The sequence below is a fragment of the Zalophus californianus genome, chromosome 9 (assembly GCF_009762305.2).
Source record: "Zalophus californianus isolate mZalCal1 chromosome 9, mZalCal1.pri.v2, whole genome shotgun sequence".
Taxonomy (NCBI): domain Eukaryota; kingdom Metazoa; phylum Chordata; class Mammalia; order Carnivora; family Otariidae; genus Zalophus; species Zalophus californianus.
This window is the reverse complement of record NC_045603.1, coordinates 81,445,664-81,466,594: the sequence shown is the minus strand read 5'-3', so window position 1 is coordinate 81,466,594 and position 20,931 is coordinate 81,445,664. Positions and strand designations below refer to the sequence as shown.

Genomic DNA, 20,931 nt, shown 5'->3' with positions numbered 1-20,931 from the left:
GATATGTGGGGAAGGTATCTCAGGAAGAGGGAAATGCAGGCAATAAGATACGGAGACAGGATGGCCCTGCAAAGGCAAGAAGTTCATGGGCCCTGGGGAGATTCCAAGAAAAGGTTACAGAAATGAAAATGGAAAAAAAGGCTGGAGTCTATGCTATAGAGGTTGGACATTATTCTAAAAATGTGGAAACCCTCTAAAAGTTTTTGAGAAAGGCTGTGGCTATTAAGAATATAATTTTGAAAACTAACTTTTGTATTAGAAAAAAAAGACTACGAAGAGGATACCATTTGGGTGACTATTAAGAGTAGTTACTAAAACTAAAGTCATAACAATGTAATAAACACAGGAGAATGGATCCAATAAATATTACATAAGCTAACTTATTTGATAATGATAAAAATTGGAGGCAAGGAGAGGAATGAATTAGAGAAGAGTAAAAAGAAAACCTGTAGTCCAGAACAAGTAAATTTGGATGCAACATTGTTGAAAGGAGTTTAAATATAATTAATATGAAGTGTGAGTAGAGCATCCAGGCAATGTTTGCTGGCACTGAACCTGGAGAACTAAGCTTTAGCAAAGAGATCAGGGCTATGGAATACAAATTTGAGAACTATCTTGGTGATAACGACCTCCTCTCCATTTTCCCAGGAAAGGATAGAAAGAAAAGAGCACTATCTCAATTTAGCAATCAGTAGAGTGGTTACTCCTTGGAATATATAGACTTTTGGATAACCATCTTCTCCTTTTGGCTCACCTACTGCAGAATGCTCCATTGGAATCTCTAATCCATTAGCCCTACCATTTCTTCATTGATCATTAAGCCCCCCATTCCTCCACTTCTTTACCCAGGTGAAGTTTCACAACTCATCACCATAATGTGTTAATACACATCCTCATGACAAGCTACCTTATGTTTTATAATGAGCCAGGTATGAATTGACTCTATTTCCTCACACACTGTTTTAAAAAGATGCAATTTTAATGTTCTGATCTTAACACAATTTACATTTTAGGGTCAATATTGAATGTTCCATAGAAACCAGGACTCAAATTTTAGGCAACCAAAGCCTGTTTGTGAATACAGATCTTCCTTGAGACCGGGTTACATCTCGGTCAACCCATTTTAGGTTGAATCTATGGTAAGTAAAAAATGCATTTAATATACCTAGCCTACCAAACACCATAGTTTAGCCTACCCTACCTTAAAAGTGCTTAGAATGCTTACGTTGGCCTACAACTGGACAAAATCATCTAACACAAAGTCTATTTTATAATAAAGTATTGAATATCTCATGTCCTATACTGAATATTGTACTGAAAGTGAAAAACAGAATGGTTGTGTGGGTACAGAATGGTTATAAGTGTTTTGGTTGTTTAAGCCTGTGATCAGGTGGCTGGCTGAGCTGGGTGGCTCACTGTTGCCACCCAGCATCATCAAGAGAGTATTGTACTGCCTATCACTAGTGCAGGAAAAGACCAAAATTCAAAATTAGAAGAATGGTTTCTACTGAATATGTATCACTTTTATGCCATCATAAACCTGAAAAATCACAAGTAGAACCATTGTAATTTGGGGACTGTATGTACAGTGTTCTAAAATTAAAATAGGATTTTAAAGTACAGATATGAACAATAAGTCCCCCCACTGCACATTCTTTACAGTTCTAGGCTGGGAAGTACTTGGGCACCATTCTTAATCTATTCAAAAAAGGCAATTCAAAGAAAAGTATTCTAAGTCCTGTAAAATCTCTTCACAGCTGTATTACTAAAAGAATCCAAATGTCAAAATGTCATTAATAATGCCATTTTCTTTACTGGAAGAACAGTCATAGTTATTAGCTGGGAACAACTGGAATCACCTATGTATTCATGAACCTATAAGGTAATTTTCCCCTACAATCTAATTCATGTCTTCTGCTATTCCATGTATTTTATGAAGTACAGTGGTTTCTGAAAAAAAAAAAAAAAACTGCTCTAAATGCAGTGATAGATCTTCTAACAGTGTAACTTTTCTGTAGTCTTGGACAATTTTCCTCGCTTTTGCAATGAATAATACTAGTTTAAGTTCTATCAAGTTTCACAAGCATCTTTAGTGAAAACATTAAGCTTATTTACATTTTTGGTGATACCCTTAAATCTTTCTTCATTAAAAAATTAATATTATAAATTGCATTGTGAGAGGGTTTTTTTGCATCTTCGTTGCACAATAATCTCACAGGTAACGTCACTAAAAATTATTACCAGTTCCACAACTCTAGGCTACAACATAAAAGAAATTTACACTATCTCAATACCTCTACTGCCACATTTCACCACAAAGAACAAGAGACACAAAGTCCCTTGGTACCTTCATTTTGCTAATACCAATATTTGAATTTTCCCTTAGTTTCATAGCCTAGGCCCTGGGGCAATGAACCACTAAGATTTAGATCCACTCTGGTTTTGTAAAGCAAGAGAGTAATTGTGAAAAGGGAGGACTTCATGACAGATTTTTCCCAGTAAAGGCGAAATATGGAAGTTGATGATCTGGAAACTGATTTCCATAAAACTATCTGTGTTCTGGCATCCTTAGAAAATCTTTGTGTATCTCTGAGAGTACTTTTTACTTGTAGGTTTATTTTGGTAAAAAGACTTCTGATCCAGACTGCTGCAATAGCTTTGTAACTGGTCATCCTGATTCTACTCTTAACTTCCCTACAGCGAATTTTCCACTCACCTTTTAAAAATGTAAATCAGACCATGTCACTCTTCTGCTTACAACTTTCCTAGGCTACCAATCACACTCAGAATAAAACCCAAACATTTCACCATGGCCTACTTGGCCATTATTGCAATAGCTGTTTTTTTCTTTCTAGAATCTCATCCCCCAGGTAATTATTCACTAACTCCCTTGCTTCATCTAGGTCTCTACTCAAACTTTACTTCCTTAATCACCCTATATGAAAGAGCATCACCACTATTCCCTACCCCACATTTCTCACTGACTCCTTTCTTGGTTTTCTACATTTTCAAAGCTATCTGAAATTATATGTCACCTCACCTCCCCCAGATAGAATGTAAGCTTTATAAAATGACACCACCATCTCAGAGATATCTGTACCCCCATGTGTACTGCAAGACATGGAAACAAACTAAGTGTCCATCCATAGAAGAATGGATAAATATAAGTGGAATATTATTCAGCCATAAAAAGAAGAAAATCTTGCTATTTGTGACAACATAGATGAACCTTGAGGGCATTATGCTAAGTGAAATAAGTCAGAGACAAACACTGTATGATCTTACTTACATGTGGAATCTAAAAAAGCTGAACTCATTGAAACAGAATAAATTGGTGATTGTCAGGGGCTAGGGCATGGGTGAAATGGGCAGATATTTGTCAAAGCATAAACTTCCAGTTACAAGATGAGTAAGTTCTGAAGATCTACTGTACAGCATGCTGACTACCGTTAACAATACTGTATTGTATACCTGAAAGTTGCTTAGTCAATCTTAAGTGTTCTCACCACACACACACACACACACACACACACACACACACACATATACACGCACACATATATATAATGGTAATTATGTGAGATGACAGATGTGTAATTAACTTTAGTTTGGTAATCACTTCATAATACATAAGTACATCAAATTGTTACATTGTACACCTTAAACTTATAGAATGTTATATGTCAATTATATCTCAATAAAGCGGGATAAAAAAAGAATGTAAGTTTCATGAGATCAGAGACTCTGTCTTGTTATTGTTCTCTTAATGTCTAGAACACTGCTAAATCAATGAAATAAGTATTCGTCCATACAGATGTAAGGCCTTATATACAAAGATCTTCATTCTTACCTTGTTATGATAGCAAAAAAGAGGGACAACATAAAAATCACAGTACATACTTTCAATGAAATATGAAGAAGCTGTGAAAAGAAGTGACACTATCTCATTGTGCTGAAACAAAAAAGTCCAAAGACATACCTATTCTACCCAATCTATGATGCCATCAGAAGTAAAATGTACCTTTAAATTATTACTACAAAAAAAGGGAATGCCCAAGATGGGAGTCTAATAGGAGATGCCTAAATAAAGCCGGATATGAGTAATGAGAAATGAACCCACAACACAGAGAGATACAGCAAGAAAACTTGCAGATCTTAATCCTGAAAAGGAATAGAAAGAAGAAAAAAAATCCTGAAAATTTAAACCACAAGCCAGTTCACATGGATTTGCAGCCTGACTGATACCATTAGCATGGTCCAAAAACTCTCAGAAAATTTAAAGTAGTATTAAGTATGAGTAAGCCCATGTGACTGACAGAAGCAAACATCCTCTCTTGAAGAAATGGATGTCAATCCAGAACTATGATGATTTTAAGATGATACTGACTATAAGACATATCTCAATTTTAGTAATGTTAAAATGTAAAAAGATGAGTATCCTAGGATTAATGAAATACAGTATCATTAAATGATAAATAGGAGGTGCAGAATGCTCCCAACTGTGGGGAGAAAAGGGATTGTGTGTGTACTCTTTAACGCTTAGACAATTTATGAAAAGATATGCAGTAGTTCTTCCAGTCTTGAGTAAGAGGAAATTTTCCATTTTTATCCTATTTTAATTTTATACCATGTGCATTTATTACTTCTCCCTTAAAAAAAATCTGTGACAAATCAGAAAGAATAAAATATATCTTTCAATGCTTTCCTAACTATACTATAAATTCCCTTACAGACTCAATCCCCAAACCACAATCTTTAAGAATGGAATAAATAAAAAGTGAGTGATTTATTCCTTATGTTTGGTTTCAAATTTCATAGGCTTCCTATCACCATTCTCTAAGGGATTCAACACTCTGAACAAAATAGTCCAGAAGTATTTATTTAGCATCCATGCATATACACTTAAGCACAGAAGTCACTTAGAACAATGAGTTTTCACATTGAAAACAATGTCTCTAAGATTTCACAATCTAAAACCAAAAATGAGAATCCACACAAACGAATAAACTATTACAGAACCACATACAAATAATTGTAGTCCTCCATAATACTTCCATGAGAATGTTTCCAGAACCTTCATAAATTTTGTTCAGTTATACCCACAGTCCTTAAAACAGTTTCAGGTTGGTAGTGGGTCCAAATGACTGAGAAGCAAACACAGAAGGCACTCAAAAGCATCTCTTGAAGAAATGTTTAACTGTATAAATATTGAATACACATTTAAATAAGAATTTTCTTTAAATGGTCAAGGGCCCAGGTGTTTTTAAATGTTTGCAGGGTAAATGGGTTTCACATATTCATTAGACAAATATTGACTGAATTTTTATTATGTGCCAGGCATTGCGCTAAATGCTATGAACATAAAAATTAATACGACATGCTCCTGAACTTAACTCACAATTATAAATTATGACAATAAAATGATATAAGGGTTATAACTGAGGTATGTACAAATGAATGTGCTATAACTGATGGTGGAAGAAAGAATAGTAGAAAATTTTAGAGAGAAGTGACCTTATGAAATATGCCTTAAAGCCAACATTCCAAATCCAAATCCCTATTGGGATCAGGCAGGTAAATAAAGTAGGGAGTTTGTTCATAGTCAAGACCATGGCGAAATGAAGAGTTTATGCATTTCTAAAAGGGGTGGCTGCTACTCAATCTAGACAACTGCTGCCTTACAGGACTATAGGCCCAATGTTATCAGGTTTCCAAATTTTCAATAATAGATGGAAATCATATATTTCTATGAAAATAATTTGGCAACTAATAAAAAAAACTTTTCTGGTCAACAAAATATGGTAAAGGACTAAATCTGGCTTGCCGGTCAAGAAATTATAATTTCTGCTTTAAAGTACAAATCTACTAAGTGAAGAAGAGAATAAGGCATTCTAGACATCCTTTATTAAATTCAAATTTCTAGAAAGTACAAAAGAAAATCAAGTATGCATTACTATACAATCCTTCTAAAGACATTTTACCTTAGGGTCCACTTTTCAGGTTTTGTAACTAAATTTTTATGTTTATCTAGAATAAAGAAAAGGGGTTCCTAACCTAACATTTTCTAGAGCACAACTAATAAAAAGCCTCAAACCAAGGTACAAGTAAAAATTAAAGACTGTGAAACTAGAAGAATCTTTTTATGTCAAATTTGAAGTATGTCCTGTTTTGTAAAGGATTACCCATGATTTAAATAGCAGTAATAAGTCTCAAAGACAAAGAGAAAATTCAGAAAGCAGCTCGGGAGAAGAGATCTGTAACCTACAATGGTAGAAACATTAGATTGCCAACAGACCTATCCACAGATAGATGGCAGGCCAGAAAGGACTGGCATGATATATTCAGAGCACTAAACAAGAAAAATATGCAGCCAAGAATACTATATCCAGATAGGTTGTCATTGAAAATAGAAGGAGAGATAAAAAGCTTCCAGGACAAACAAAAACTAAAGGAATTTGCAAACACAAAACCAGCCCTACAAGAAATATTGAAAGGGGTCCTCTAAGCAAAGAAAGAGCCTAAAAGCAACATAGACCAGAAAGGAACACAGACAATATACAGTAACAGTCACCTTACAGGCAATGCAATAGCACTAAAGTCATCTCTTTCAATAGTTACCCTGAATGGAAATGGGCTAAATGCCCCAATCAAAAGACACAGGCTATCAGATGGGATTAAAAAACAAGACCCATCGACATGCTGTCTGCAAGAGACTCATTTTAGACCCACAGACACCCCCAGATTGAAAGTGAAGGGGTAGAAAACCATTTACCATGCTAATGGACACCAAAAGAAAGCTGGGGTGGCAATCCTTATATCAGACAAATTAGATTTTAAACCAAAGACTGTAATAAGAGATGAGGAAAGACACTATATCCTACTTAAAGGGTCTATCTAACAAGAAGATCTAACAATTGTAAATATCTATGCCCCTAACATGGGAGCAGTCAATTATATTTGCCAATTAATAACAAAAGCAAAGAAACACATCGACAACAATACAATAATAGTGGGGGACTTTAACACCTCCCCAACTGAAATGGACAGACCATCTAAGCAAAAGATCAACAAGGAAATAAAGACTTTAACTGACACACTGGACCAAATGGACTTCACAGACATATTCAGAACATTCCATCCCAAAGAAACAGAATACACATTCTTCTCTAGTGCCCATGGAACATTCTCCAGAATAGATCACATCCTAGGTCACAAATCAGGTCTCAACCGGTACCAAAAGATTGGGATTATTCCCTGCATATTTTCAGACCACAATGCTTTGAAACTAGAACTCAATCACAAGAGGAAAGTCGGAAAGAACTCAAATACATGGAGGCTAAAGAGCTTCCTACTAAAGAATGAATGGGTCAACCAGGAAATTAAAGAAGAATTAAAAGAATTCATGGAAACAAATGAAAATGAAAACACAACTGTTCAAAATCTTTGGGATACAGCAAAGGCAGTCCTAAGAGGAAAGTATATAGCAAGAGAAGCCTTTCTCAAGAAACAAGAAGGGTCTCAAATACACAACCTAACCCTACACCTAAAGGAGCTGGAGAGAGAACAGCAAATAAAGGCTAAACCCAGCAGGAGAAGAGAAATAATAAAGATCAGAGCAGAAATCAATGAAATAGAAACAAAACAAAACAAAACAAACAAAAAAAAATAGTAGAACAGATCAACAAAACAAGAAGCTGGTTCTTTGAAAGAATTAAAAAGATTGATAAACCCCTGGCCAGACTTATCAAAAAGAAACGAGAAATGACCCAAATCAACAAAATCATGAACGAAAGAGGAGAGATCACAACCAACACCAAAGAAATACAAACAATTATAAGAACATATTATGAGCAACTCTATGCCAGCAAATTAGATAACCTGGAAGAAATGGATGAATTCCTAGAGATGTATCAACTACCAAAACTGAACCAGGAAGAAATAGAAAACCTGAACAGACCTATAACCACTAAGGAAATTGAAGCAGTCATGAAAAATCTCCCAAAAAACAAAACCCCAGGGCCAGAGGGCTTCCCAGGGGAATTCTACCAAACATTTCAAGAAGAACTAATTCCTATCCTTCTGAAACTGTTCCAAAAAACAGAAATGGAAGGAAAACTTCCAAACTCGTTTTATGAGGCCACCATTACCTTGATCCCAAAACCAGACAAAGACCCCATCAAAAAGGAGAATCACAGACCAATATCCTTGATGAACACGGATGCAAAAATTCTCACCAAAATACTAGCCAATAGGATCCAACAGTACATTAAAAGGATTATTCACCATGACCAAGTGGGATTAATCCCTGGGCTGCAAGGTTGGTTCAACATCCACAAATCAATGTGATACAATACATTAATAAAAGAAAGAACAAGAACCATATGATCCTCTCAATAGATGCAGAAAAAGCATTTGACAAAGTACAGCATTCTTTCTTGATCAAAACTCTTCAGAGTATAGGCACAGAGGGTACATACCTCAATATCATAAAAGCAATCTATGAAAAACCCACAGCGAATATCATTCTCAATGGGGAAAAACTGAGAGCTTTCCCCCTAAGATCAGGAACACAGAAGGGATGTCCACTATCACCACTGCTATTCAACATAGTACTAGAAGTCCTAGCCACAGCAATCAGACAACAAAAAGAAATAAAAGACATCTGACTTGGCAAAGAGGAAGTCAAACTCTCACTCTTTGCAGATGATATGATACTGTATGTGGAAAACCCAAAAGACTCCACCCCAAAACTGCTAGAACTCATACAGGAATTCAGTAAAGTGGCAGGATATAAAATCAATGCACAGAAATCAGTGGCATTCCTATGCACCAACAAGAAGACAGAAGAAAGAGAAATTAAGGAGTTGATCCCATTTACAATTGCACCCAAAACCATAAGATACCTAGGAATAAATCTAACCAAAGACGCAAAGAATCTGTACTCAGAAAACTATAAAATACTCATGAAAGAAATTGAGGAAGACACAAAGAAATGGAAACACGTTCCATGCTCATGGATTGGAAGAACAAATATTGTGAAGATGTCAATGCTACCTAGAGCAATCTACACATTCAATGCAATCCCCATCAAAATACCATCCACTTTTTTCAAAGAAATGGAACAAATAATCCTAAAATTTGTATGGAACCAGAAAAGACCTCGAATAGCCAGAGGAATGTTGAAAAAGAAAAGCAAAGCTGGCAGCATCACATTTCAGACTTCAAGCTCTACTACAAAGCTGTCATCATCAAGACAGTATGGTACTGGCACAAAAACAGACACATAGATCAATGGAACAGAATAGAGAGCCCAGAAATGGACCCTCAAATCTATGGTCAACTCATCTTTGACAAAGCAGGAAAGAATGTCCAATGGCAAAAAGACAGTCTCTTCAACAAATGGTGTTGGGAAAATTGGACAGCCACATGCAGAAGAATGAATCTGGACCATTTCCTTACACCACACACATAAAATAGACTCAAAATGGTTGAAAGACCTAAATGTGAGACAGGAGTCCATCAAAATCCTAAAGGAGAACACAGGCAGCAACCTCTTCGACCTCAGCCACAGCAACTTCTTCCTAGCAACATCGCCAAAGGCAAGGGAAGCAAGGGCAAAATGAACTATTGGGACCTCATAAAGATAAAAAGCTTTTGCACGGCAAAAGAAACAGTCCACAAAACCAAAAGACAACCGACAAAATGGGAGAGGATATTTGCAAATGACATATCAGATAAAGGGCTAGTATCCAAAATCTATAAGTTCTTAAACTCAACACCCAAGGAACAAACAATCCAATCAAGAAATGGGCAGAAGATATGGACAGACATTTTTACAAAGAAGACATCCAACGGCCAACAGACACATGAAAAAGTGCTCAACATCGCTCGGCATCAGGGAAATCCAAATCAAAACCTCAATGAGATATCACCTCACACCAGTCAGAATGGCTAAAATTAACAAGTCAGGAAATGACAGATGTTGGCGGGAATGCAGAGAAAGGGGAACCCTTCTACACTCTTGGTGGGAATGCAAGCTGGTGCAACCACTCTGGAAAACAGTATGGGGGCTCTTCAAAAAGTTGAAAATAGAGCTACCATATGATCCAGCAATTGCACTACTGGGTATTTACCCCAAAGATACAAATGTAGGGATCCGAAGGGGTACGTGCACCCCGATGTTTATAGCAGCAATGTCCACAATAGCCAAACTGTGGAAAGAGCCAAGATATCCATCAACATGAATGGATAAAGAAGAAGTGGTATATATACACAATGGAATATTATGCAGCCATCAAAAAGAATGAAATCTTGCCATTTGCAACGACATGGATGGAACTGGAGGGTATTGTGCTAAGCGAAGTAAATCAATCAGAGAAAGACATGTATCATATGACCTCGCTGATATGAGGAACTCTTAATCTCAGGAAACAAACTGAGGGTTGCTGGAGTGGTGGGGGATGGGAGGGATGGGGTGGCTGGGTGACAGACATTGGGGAGGGTACGTGCTATGGTGAGCGCTGTGAAGTGTGAAAGACTGTTGAATCACAGATCTGTACCTCTGAAGCAAATAATACATTATATGTTAAAATAAAAGAAGAAGAAGAAGAAGACAGCAGGAGGGGAAGAATGAAGTGGGGGAAATCGGAGGGGGAGACAAACCATGAGAGACTATGGACTCTGAGAAACAAACTGAGAGTTCTAGAGGGGAGGGGGTGGTGGGATGGGTTAGCCTGGTGATGGGTATTAAAGAGGGCACATATTGAATGGAGCACTGGGTGTTATATGCAAACAATGAATCATGGAACACTACATCAAAAACTAATGATGTAATGTATGGTGATTAAGATAACATAATTAAAAAAATAATAAATAGCAGTAATAATCTAAAAAGTAAGCTTAGTAAATCCTATTATAAACTACAATAAAACTAACTAGAAAAATGTTTAAAAATTCTGTTCATACAATGTCAGTGCTTATAAAACTATTTTGAAAGAATAATTTCTACCTACCTTTTTTGCTTTGGGACCCTGAAAGTTGGAAAAACAAAAGGATTGATAAATTTTTTTAAAACTCAGATATTTTTAACAAAAGTAACAAGATTATATAAAATGTGAAAATTAGGAGAAGGCGGGTAAAAAGCATAAGGAAACTGCATCATCTTTGCAACTTTTGTGTAAAACTAAAATTATCTCAAGATAAAGTCTTTTTAAAAAGAATTTAGACAAAACTACAAGCAGGTCTAGGAAAAACAAAAATAGTTCACCCACTGAAGCACCTTTTTTAAATTATACACTCTTTAAATCTTACACTCTTTCTTGTGACAGTCAATGACCTATGCATAATGAAATGACCTACCACTACACAGAAGTAGCAGTCAGGGAGATACTGGTTTAAAGGGTTCCAAGGAACAATAAGTGATTGACTAAAATACAGGCACTGATGTCAAGTTTGAAAGTGTGGAAATGATCTCATAAATAAATCACCTTTCTGAAAAATTAGATTGCTGATTTTCTAGAAAAAGAATCAGTTATTTAAAGCAGGCAAAGCTATGATAAAATGATTCTCTTCAGCAGATCTATTCTTCTTTGGAAATTAATTTGGAAAGCACAGTATTGCAATAAATATTTACCATTAGCATTATCATTACATGTGTTTTTCAATTAACACTACTTGCAATTTCCTGATTAGGCTCATGTGTCCATTAGATTTCTGATAAGGAATCTGTAGGAGATCATGTGACTATAAGATTATACACATTCCATATTTGACAACTTATCCAGGAAAAATTACTGGTTCAAGCTATAAGATTATCAACTGTATTAAATATAAATGTTGAAACTGACATGAAGCAGATTTTATCTTCTTGAAGGTACATATATTTCATTAATTCATTCAGCAGATATTTATTAATGATTTGCACACAGGGTGCTCTGGGACACTGGAGATGATATAAAGAGGAATAGTAGAGACTTTGCTCACATAATTTTTACAGTTGGGTTCTATTTTTATCATTGTATTTACTATCAATTAATAGTTAATACAGTCTCATCTTGAAATAAGTACTATACAGCAGAATATGCAAACAGTATTGCTCCTGTTCTCAAGTAGTGATATTTTAAGATGGGCAAATGATCATCTCTCACTAGTGCCTTTAGTGTGAAGTGGGTTCGGGATTAGTACTTATCCTAACCCCTCCTGCAAATCATAAAAAGAGCATCATGTAGTATAGTACAATTGACCCTTGAACAACGCAGGGTTTGGGATGCCAACCCCACGCAGGCAAAATCCACATATAACTTTTGATTTCCCCCAAAACTTAACTATTAATAGCCTATTGTTGACTAGAAGACTTACTGATAACATAAACAGTTAACGCATATTTTGTATGTTATATGTATTATATACTGTATTCTTGCAATAAAATAAGCTTGAGAAAAGAAATATTAATGATAAGAAAAAATACATTAACAGTATCGTACTGTATTTATCAAAAAAAATCTGCCTATAAGTGGATTCCCGCAGTTCAAAGTGGACCAGTGTTATTCAAGAGTCAACTGTAGTTCTCAAAGATCAGAGGGCTTGTTAAAAAAATGCATATTCCTGCTATGGTGAGTGCTGTGAACTGTGCAAGACTGTTGAATCACAGACCTGTACCTCTGAAACAAATAATGCAACATATGTTAAGGGAAAAAAAAAAGAAGATAGCAGGAGGGGAAGAATGAAGGGGAGTAAGTCGGAGGGGGAGATGAACCATAAGAGACGATGGACTCTGAGAAACAAACTGAGGGTTCTAGAGGGGAGGGGGGTGGGGGGATGGGTTAGCCTGGTGATTCAGGCTATTAAGAGGGCACGTTCTGCATGAAGCACTGGGTGTTATGCACAAACAATGAATCATGGAACACTACATCAAGAACTAATGATGTGATGTATGGTGATTAACATAACAATAAAAAATTTTTTAAAAATGCATATTCCTGTGGTAGAAGTGTACACACTTCCCCTCCCCACTGCGATTCAGTAGACATTATAGATTGAACTGCTTTCTCATCCTATTCCCCGGTACCTCCAAATTTTACCTTATTTGGAACTAGGGTTGTTGTTGATGTAATTAAATTAAGATGAGATCATAATGGAATAGAATAACCTTTAATCCAATATGACTGGTGTCCTAATAAAAAGGAGAAATTTGGACACAGACACGCACACAGAACACCACATAAAGAATGGGGGTATGTTTCCACAAGCCAAGGAACTACTAAAAGCTAGGAAAAAGGTCTGAACAGATCCCTCCCTAGCACCCACAGAGGGAGCACAGCCCTGGAAACACCTTGATCTTGGATTTATCAGCCACTAGAATTGTGCAACCATAAGTTTCTACTGTTTAAGCCACTTTGTTTACTTTGTTACTTGGCAGCCCTAGGAAACTGGTACAGGTTTGTTTGGAGTCCAGTCTGTTCCTAGAATCTGCATCTTAACAAGTATTCCAGATGTGGTAGAAGCAAATGTTCCAGGGACATTTTGAGAAACATTGCTAGATGGATAAGATGAAATTTATGTTCCATTGGAAAATAAATAGGGGCTTATTGTTCCCTCAATTTACCAGCAGTTTTAAGTCAGCTTTAAGTCCATTTACTTCCTGTTCTTCCTGACATGAACATTGTCCATCAATTCTGGTAAATTCATACTCATACTTTAAAACACAGTTTGAAAAGCACTGCTCTTCCCTTTCGGTGCCCTTTCCCATCCCAATTTCATCATTCCCAACTTAATCTTAATCCATTGTAGACATTTCAAGTGTTACAGTTAAAAAACTGTATTCTTATTAGTTTAGCCTGTCTTCCACAGCAGGGAGGGGTCGTAATATTCACTTTTAGATCCTTGACTTCTAGCCTAGTATCAAACACAAAGAACGTAGTCCGTATTTCCCTTTAATTAATGAATTAAAAAAATACATTTTCTGCTTCCTTTGGTTTTAACCACATAAAATGGAAGTCACATTTAAGAAAATGGGAACAGAGATCATCTCATAAGGGGCAGGTTGGTCTGTGTTCTGGAAAAAGACAAAACAGCTGAGGAGTGCATTAAGACAAAACAAGCAGCTTTATTATATTTAACAAATTCAAGGCAAGCTGAGTAATTTGAATCACAATTCATATTTCCACAAAATACCACATAAAATGACTATCCAAAGCAGAATAAACTGCAACAGCTTTTAATTAACTACCGAGGAGGCACAAAAACACATTTTCGCCAAGTTGCCAATGAAAAAAGCAATTTAATGGAAACGTCTATCATTCTTGGAAGTTACCAGGTTGAGGCCAATTCTTAAACCTAGCAACAGTGCGAGATTAGGACACCATTTGACCGCACTGGCCATCCCTCATTTGCAGAAACCGGTTTGAGACTCCCATCCGTCCCTGAGATCCCGGACGGTAAGGCCACGGGATCAGAAGGCCAATTTCCCACAGGGGTAAGGGTTCTTTCTGAAACCCACCCGCTCCCCTCTAACATATGTCAGGCTCTTATTACATCATTTAACACGGGTGAATCACTGCTCGCCTCTTCACCTGGGTCCCCCACTTTCCCAGCTCACCATTCTGTAGCCAGCACAGCCTCCACAGTCGGCCAAATCGGAGCTCAGAGTATGTGGACGAACGCTCCCGGGTTGTCAGGACGACAAGCCCCGCCCACTTGCCCCAAGGGAAAGAGCGCAAATCCTCGCGTACGGGTCCGCGCAATCGTGCCGGGGTTCTTCCGTGGGGCGCCCCGCCCCCTTCTCTGACTGGCTGCCTCACACCAACACCCGCCCTGCTTCGCTGTTGACAGACCCCGGAGTCGAAGCGGTCGGAGGCCTTTACGACTGTGGAATGCCGGAAAGTGCGTGAGTGCAGCAGCCGGGACGTTTTATTGTTTTCCAGATGCCGGGGTCTGGAGGCGGTGAAGTATGGTCTGGGCAGGGACTACCGGGTGTGGCATAGGGTTTCTGAACGTCTTCTGACGTTGACAGTCTCTCTTCCTCCCTAGGAGTGTGTTGGGGCCGGTCTTTCTGTGAGGGGTTTCCAGAAGGAAGGGAGACGCCGGCTACGCGATTGGGTGAAGTGACTGACACCCGGGTGGGCTGCCGGGCCTGCCTTAGGCCCGAGTGGGGACGAGGTTCAATTGGCAATTTAGAGAAAGGGGTAAATAAATTGGTTCCAGGAGGGTTGGTTATTTTGAAATTAATGACCTTTGGATTCTTCTCTGCACATGGTTCAGTTTACTTTCTGTGCAAGTTATGTTTTGCAAGCCGGTTTTCCTAAGAGCAGCTCTAAACAAGAACTGGAAATTACTTGAAGTGATTCCTAGGTAAAGGATTTCCTACAGTTGAAGGTCGCTGAGGCCCAGCAAGACTCATTAAGCCCAAGGTCACAGGCTAATGGTACTAGCCAGTTGCACAACCTTCAGAATTTCAGTCTCCTCCCCACATGAAGAAACACTGGCAACTTATTAGACCAACAGGAAAACTAGAAGAAATTAAGTGATTAAGAAATTAAGCTCCTTCCAAATGCTCAATTCTCTGGTTTTTATGGCCCTGTTTTAGCATGACAAAACATTGAATACTTTCAAATCGTTGCATTTCTTATCTCTGAATTCTAATTGTATAATGCTCTCTCCCAACTTTATTGACTAAATATATTAGTAAATAAGGATTACTAAGCTAGTCTTGTGGGCTGAAGTGTTATTAATCCCCATTGTAATAGAAATCCAGATTGGTAGCAAGATAAAAAACATCTTAATGTCGACTTCATAGAGAGTTCTGAAGCCATCTGGTATGGAAGTTTTTGAGTGTTTCAAACTAATGTTTATGATATAAAACCTCAGTCAACTCAATTAGGATTGATGGGCATAGAGTGGTGTTAATGGTAATCCCATATTACCTTAAAATGGTACGCCTCTAGGGGAGAGGACTTGCCCAAGCTCGCTCTCGATGCTGCCTCCCTCCTAGGGAGGAGGAAGTGCTAGGGATGTGTAAGAACATACTAGACTGTTCTAGGGACACTGTGCTGTAAAAATTATACCAGTGAGTTTGGCTCTCTAGTACTTCCCTTGCAAGCTGCCTAAGTGTAAGGGCGATTTCCTGTTCTCTCTGCCTTCAGACCAGCACAGTATCCACCCATTCTGAACATACACATAACCAGCTCCTTTCAACTCCCTTCTATAATCTGGCTCCTAGGTATGCCTCGACCAAGCCAAATGCCAGCCTTAGGGGGGCAAAAATTTTTTGCCACCTACCTCTCTGATGACATATCCTTTGGAGCTGGTGTTAGAGTTTTTTATGTGAAGCTTCTTAGGCTTAACTAGTTTGGGGAAATGTGTTTCAGCTGTTTGAAGTCAAAATCTTATCAGAAACCAATAAATGGTAACATTGCACTGCCTTTCTTTGCCCATTTTCCTTCAACTTTTATTGCCATCTGAACTTCATGAGGAAGACTGATTAACAACAGCTTTGGCCACCAGTAAAATGACAATTCTTAGTTAACCCAGGACTGGAGTTGGTGAAGTCTGAACTCTCTCAGCCTGCAGTCATTGGAAAAAAACCATCAATGGGGATTGTACCTCCTTCCCCTTGCCCACCACACACATTCTCAGAATGATAGGGGGCTTCTCTTAGTCCCTAATAGCTTGGCTCTTTACAAAGAGCAGTAACCTGCATGACTTCATGTAGGGTTAAGGAGCAGCCCCAGGTCCCTGCTGCACTTTAACCTCACCAGGTGAACCCAAAGAGACCTCTTTCTCCCAATGGCTAATAAACTTAAAGCCTGAAGGTCAACATAAAATCATGATAAACTGCCTTAATTTCTATAAATTAATATATCAAAGAACAGGACAATTTTACGGTAGTAAACCAGCTACATTTTTTGCTGGGCAAATCCTTTATTATGTATGATTTGTAAAAAAAGGCAATAGCTTAAAAGGACAATTTAAGCTTTTACAAATTATAAATTCTGACTTAAATAAAGCTGTGTTCTTTGCCAGAAAATTTAACAGGCTATAATTTGCAACTTGAGAGTATGTCTACGTAGATTTAGAATCATTTTTAAAGCATGCGATTCTTAAGAACGATTCTTCAATAAGATTAAACCACACTAGAAACTGGCTCTCAGCGAACAAAAAAGTTTTAAAATGGAAATTAGGTGTTAATATAGATTAAATGTACGCTTCTAATTTCATTTCCTTTCAAAACTCCACTGATCGTCAGTAAAAGGATATAAAAATAAATTGAAAAAATGAGAGAAAAAAGATGACAACAGTAAAAATTTGGAAGCTGCAAACCAGATGAATGAATGTGACAACACACCAGAAAAGCCCAATTTATACTGCATAATTCTCAAAAGGCACTGGAACAGGGCCAGTGGAATTGGAAATGAAGAATGAAGTAAATCAAAGAGATTAACTACAGGGTGCCTGGGTGGCTCAGTTGGTTAAGCGACTGCCTTCGGCTCAGGTCATGATCCTGGAGTCCCAGGATCGAGTCCCACATCAGGCTCCCTGCACATCAGGCTCCCTGCTCAGCAGGGGGTCTGCTTCTCCCGCTGACCCTCTTCCCTCTTGTGCTATCTCTCATTCTCTGTCTCTCAAATAAATAAATAAAATCTTTAAAAAAAAAAAACAGAGCTGTCATCAGCTTCTTAAAAAAAAAGAGAGAGATTAACTACAAGCTATTTGAAAAACACCTCTAGAGGGACTGCACCTCTCACTCCACAGAAGCATGGAGATGTATTTCTGACTAAATAATATTCTATGCACTGAGGTGTCCTCAGGTATACTAAGTACATGAGAACCACACTGGAAACAAATTAAATTTGGTGTACGTAATGCTGAATGCAAGGCCCCCATCCTTCTTCCATTTCTTAAGGTTGAATAGGCAAATCCTCAGCAAACTGGAAGTTTCTTCTCTGGTGAATCTGATCAACCAGTCCAGGAAGAATGACTTTGACTTCAGAGGTTCCCCCACAAAGGAAAGGGTGCACTCAGATAATCCCTCAGTGAGGCTCAGTCTGTTAAGCTGTAATCTTCTAAAAAGCTTTTTTTGTCCTTTCACTTGTAAAAATGGGGGAAAAACATCAGACTTGGGAAGAAAGCTCAGAAGCAATCTAGACAAAAGCAGAAAAAGCAATCCAGAGAAAAACAGAAAATTTCAAGAAAGCTCAAAAAGAACTGTTCTGCTACATTGTATGTTTGCTATATGAATTAGCTTAAAAACTACTAGTAAAGTGGGGAATTATGTAAGAATTAAAATGTAAATGTTTCTTCATTATGTGATTCTTCTCCCGCTTAAGAAAGAAGACAGAGAATCAGATTTATGAACTTCACCATGAAATGAAAAGGACTTCATTTAGCTGCCATCCCGGCAGCAGGAGTCTTCCAAGTATATTTTTTAAAAATTTAAAATAAGTGTTTACAACCAGGGCTCCCACCCCAGAGAGGCATACCTGGTTTTATGCAACTTGACTGGTGGCTGGTTTAACCACCTAACCTAACCACTAACTGGCAGCCTTGTAGTTTAGATCTCCATTTCCATGTGTACCTCACTATCTCCCACCCCTCCTCTTAACATTTGCCAGCATATTTACACCAATTTTTTAAAAGTTTTACTGAGGTATAATTGACATAAGTTATACTTAAAGTGTAAATAGATTTGATTAATTTGACAGACACATACAGCTATAAAACTAGCACCACAATCACAGTAAATAAACATCTCCATTATCCCCAAGGATCTCCTCCTGCCTTTTGATCCCTTCCTGTTCTCCAGTCCCTTGCTCCCCTTCCCAGGCTACTCTCTTATTTCTGAGCACTTTAAACATCTGTGGTAGTCTCCAGCTATTCTACAAAATAAATGGCCTGTGATCTTCACAAGTATGAAGTTCATGGAAGTCAAGGAAACTTGAGGAATTGTTTCCAGACTGAAAGCTAAAGAGACATGAAAACTAAATGCAATGTGTAATCTTGGATAGGAACTTTCTGCTATAAAAGGCATCTTTGGAATGACTGCCAAAACATGAAGGGGTTGTGGGTTTGACGTGGTAATGTAGCAGTGTTAGCTTCCTTATTCTGATGGTTGTACTGTCAGAAAATGTCCTTGTCACAGGAACTATACTCTAAAGCTGTGCTGTCCAGTATGGTGGCAACTAAGCCACTGATACCTATAAGCACCTGATATGTCGCTAACATGACACTGAAATAATATTTTGGATATGAACAAAATGTATTAAAATAATTTCTCGTTTTATTTTTTAATATGGGCTACTAGAAAATGTTGCCTTGAGAGCAACGTAGACAGTCTTCCTTTCGATAGTAAGGAAACTGAAGCTCATAAAGTTTAATCTGTGTAACATTATGCAGCTGGGATTCAAATCTAATTCATTCCCCTCTGTATAAAAGAAGGTACACCAACATAACTATCTTTGACAAGTCATTTTCTCTCTCATTACCCTTTCCCTTCATAGGACTTACACAATTCATAATTCTCTTGTTTATTATGTCTCCCACAGGAAATGTTCTGTGAGAGCAGGTATCTGACATTTCGTAGCTATTTCCCAGTGCTTGGAACATAAGTGCTCAATAAGTTATTGAATGAAAAAAAAAACATTTTTTCCCAATGTGTAAAATCTTTGATTCTTTTTTGGGACTACAATGCAGTTATTTACAAAAATTTTTTTTTTTCTTTAGGTATGTTATGTATAGAAGTGGATACTTTCCATAATAAATGAAAATGGCCAATTCTTTAAGAGGAGAAGTACTGAATCTTTATAAAAATGTAAGTAATTATGTTGCCAGTTTTATACATGTTATTGAGATACAGATTTAGAAATATGTAACCTTTCTTTTTTAAGCTGCTGTATCTTGGACGAGACTATCCAAAAGGAGCAGACTATTTTAAAAGGCGTCTGAAGAATGTTTTCCTTAAAAACAAAGATGTGAAGGACCCAGAGAAGATCAAAGAACTTATTGGACGGGGCGAATTTGTAATGAAAGAGCTAGAAGCCTTATACTTCCTTAGGAAATACAGAGCGATGAAACAACGCTATTACTCAGATATCAACAAAACTAACTGATCGCTATTACTATAATTTGACTGGAATTCAGTGCCAGCTGTTTATGTATACCAGATATGATAAAAGTAACTAACTTAAAATGGCAAGATTTACACGTCATGTAAAAAAATGCCTGAGCTGCCTTAATGAACTAAAATAGGTTTCAACTTCTGTTCACAGAGCTTTATCAGCAATCCTTAATGTTTAATTTTTATATAAAACCAGCAATATAGCCAACTACCAATTAAAAATTAATGAGTACCCAATTTTGAATGAAAATATAATGTACTTAAAATAATTTTATTAAGTTTTACCAATTATTCTTAGCCCATTTCTTCATTTTACTGACAAGAGAATGCCATTTAATGCATGTAACTAAGCAAAATAATTTATTGCACATTAATTTCCCTTAACTTTTGAAGGAGTACCATCTTATTTCCTTATTTTTGAACCTATTTGGTACATTAATAGCACACATTCAAGGTTCACTACAAAACAAATAGCACATGGTAATGATTTAAGTGCAGTTATAGAAATAATATGTATGGAGTAAGATTATTTCTGATATTGAAGTAGGCTGCCAGGGATTGGCATTATATACATACCTATTTAATATCTTCCATTATTAATTTTGCTTCTGGCTCCCTTTGGGTCTTAAAACAAGTCACCTGTTGTGTATCAATTACCTTTACTGATAAAAAGTAATAAATAATGTTATTCTGTTCTTTCATCATAAAGGCAGATCTGTTTTGCATCTACTTCTTAATGAGTTAACACAGTAATGGACCTAAATCTAACATGGTTTTAAGCAAACACTTAAACCTTTACATAATGTTCACAGCACCTTTCA

General features: G+C 37.2%; 2 protein-coding genes across 15 annotated transcripts in view; one reads left to right on the top strand and one right to left on the bottom strand.

Moving 5' to 3' along the window:
- Positions 1-14,697, bottom strand: part of CFAP94 (cilia and flagella associated protein 94) — a 59,425-nt gene extending 44,728 nt beyond the window's left edge. For 7 of the 9 annotated variants that reach the window (XM_027593028.1, XM_027593031.1, XM_027593035.1 and 4 more), the window contains exons 1-2: positions 14,597-14,697; positions 11,013-11,030 (exon numbers count right to left, since the gene is read on the bottom strand). In XM_027593028.1, the coding sequence (XP_027448829.1) occupies positions 11,013-11,030; positions 14,597-14,599 (21 nt within the window). In that variant the 5' untranslated portion in view covers positions 14,600-14,697. The remainder of the gene's footprint in view (positions 1-11,012; positions 11,031-14,596) is intronic. The other 2 variants (XM_027593029.1, XM_027593032.1) reach the window with 2 other exon arrangements.
- A 49-nt stretch (positions 14,698-14,746) lies between these two features.
- Positions 14,747-20,913, top strand: ETFRF1 (electron transfer flavoprotein regulatory factor 1). 6 transcript variants are annotated; one of them, XM_027593041.2, is made up of 3 exons: positions 14,747-14,880; positions 19,717-19,804; positions 19,881-20,913. In XM_027593041.2, exons 2-3 carry the CDS (start codon positions 19,754-19,756, stop codon positions 20,100-20,102), a joined length of 273 nt encoding a protein of 90 aa, XP_027448842.1. In that variant the 5' UTR covers positions 14,747-14,880; positions 19,717-19,753; the 3' UTR covers positions 20,103-20,913. The 6 variants fall into 6 exon arrangements, with proteins under 6 accessions (XP_027448842.1, XP_027448843.1, XP_027448844.1 ...); XM_027593042.2 differs by having other exon boundaries at positions 14,832-14,884; XM_027593043.2 differs by having other exon boundaries at positions 14,858-14,945.
- The last annotated feature ends 18 nt before the right edge of the window (positions 20,914-20,931 follow it).

Coding starts and splice junctions, on each gene's coding strand:
- ETFRF1 (XM_027593041.2), top strand. CDS start 19,754: ATGAAAATGGCCAATTCTTTAAGAGGAGAAGTACTGAATCTTTATAAA. Junction 19,805..19,880: donor TACTGAATCTTTATAAAAAT/GTAAGTAATTAT, acceptor TTCTTTTTTAAG/CTGCTGTATCTTGGACGAGA.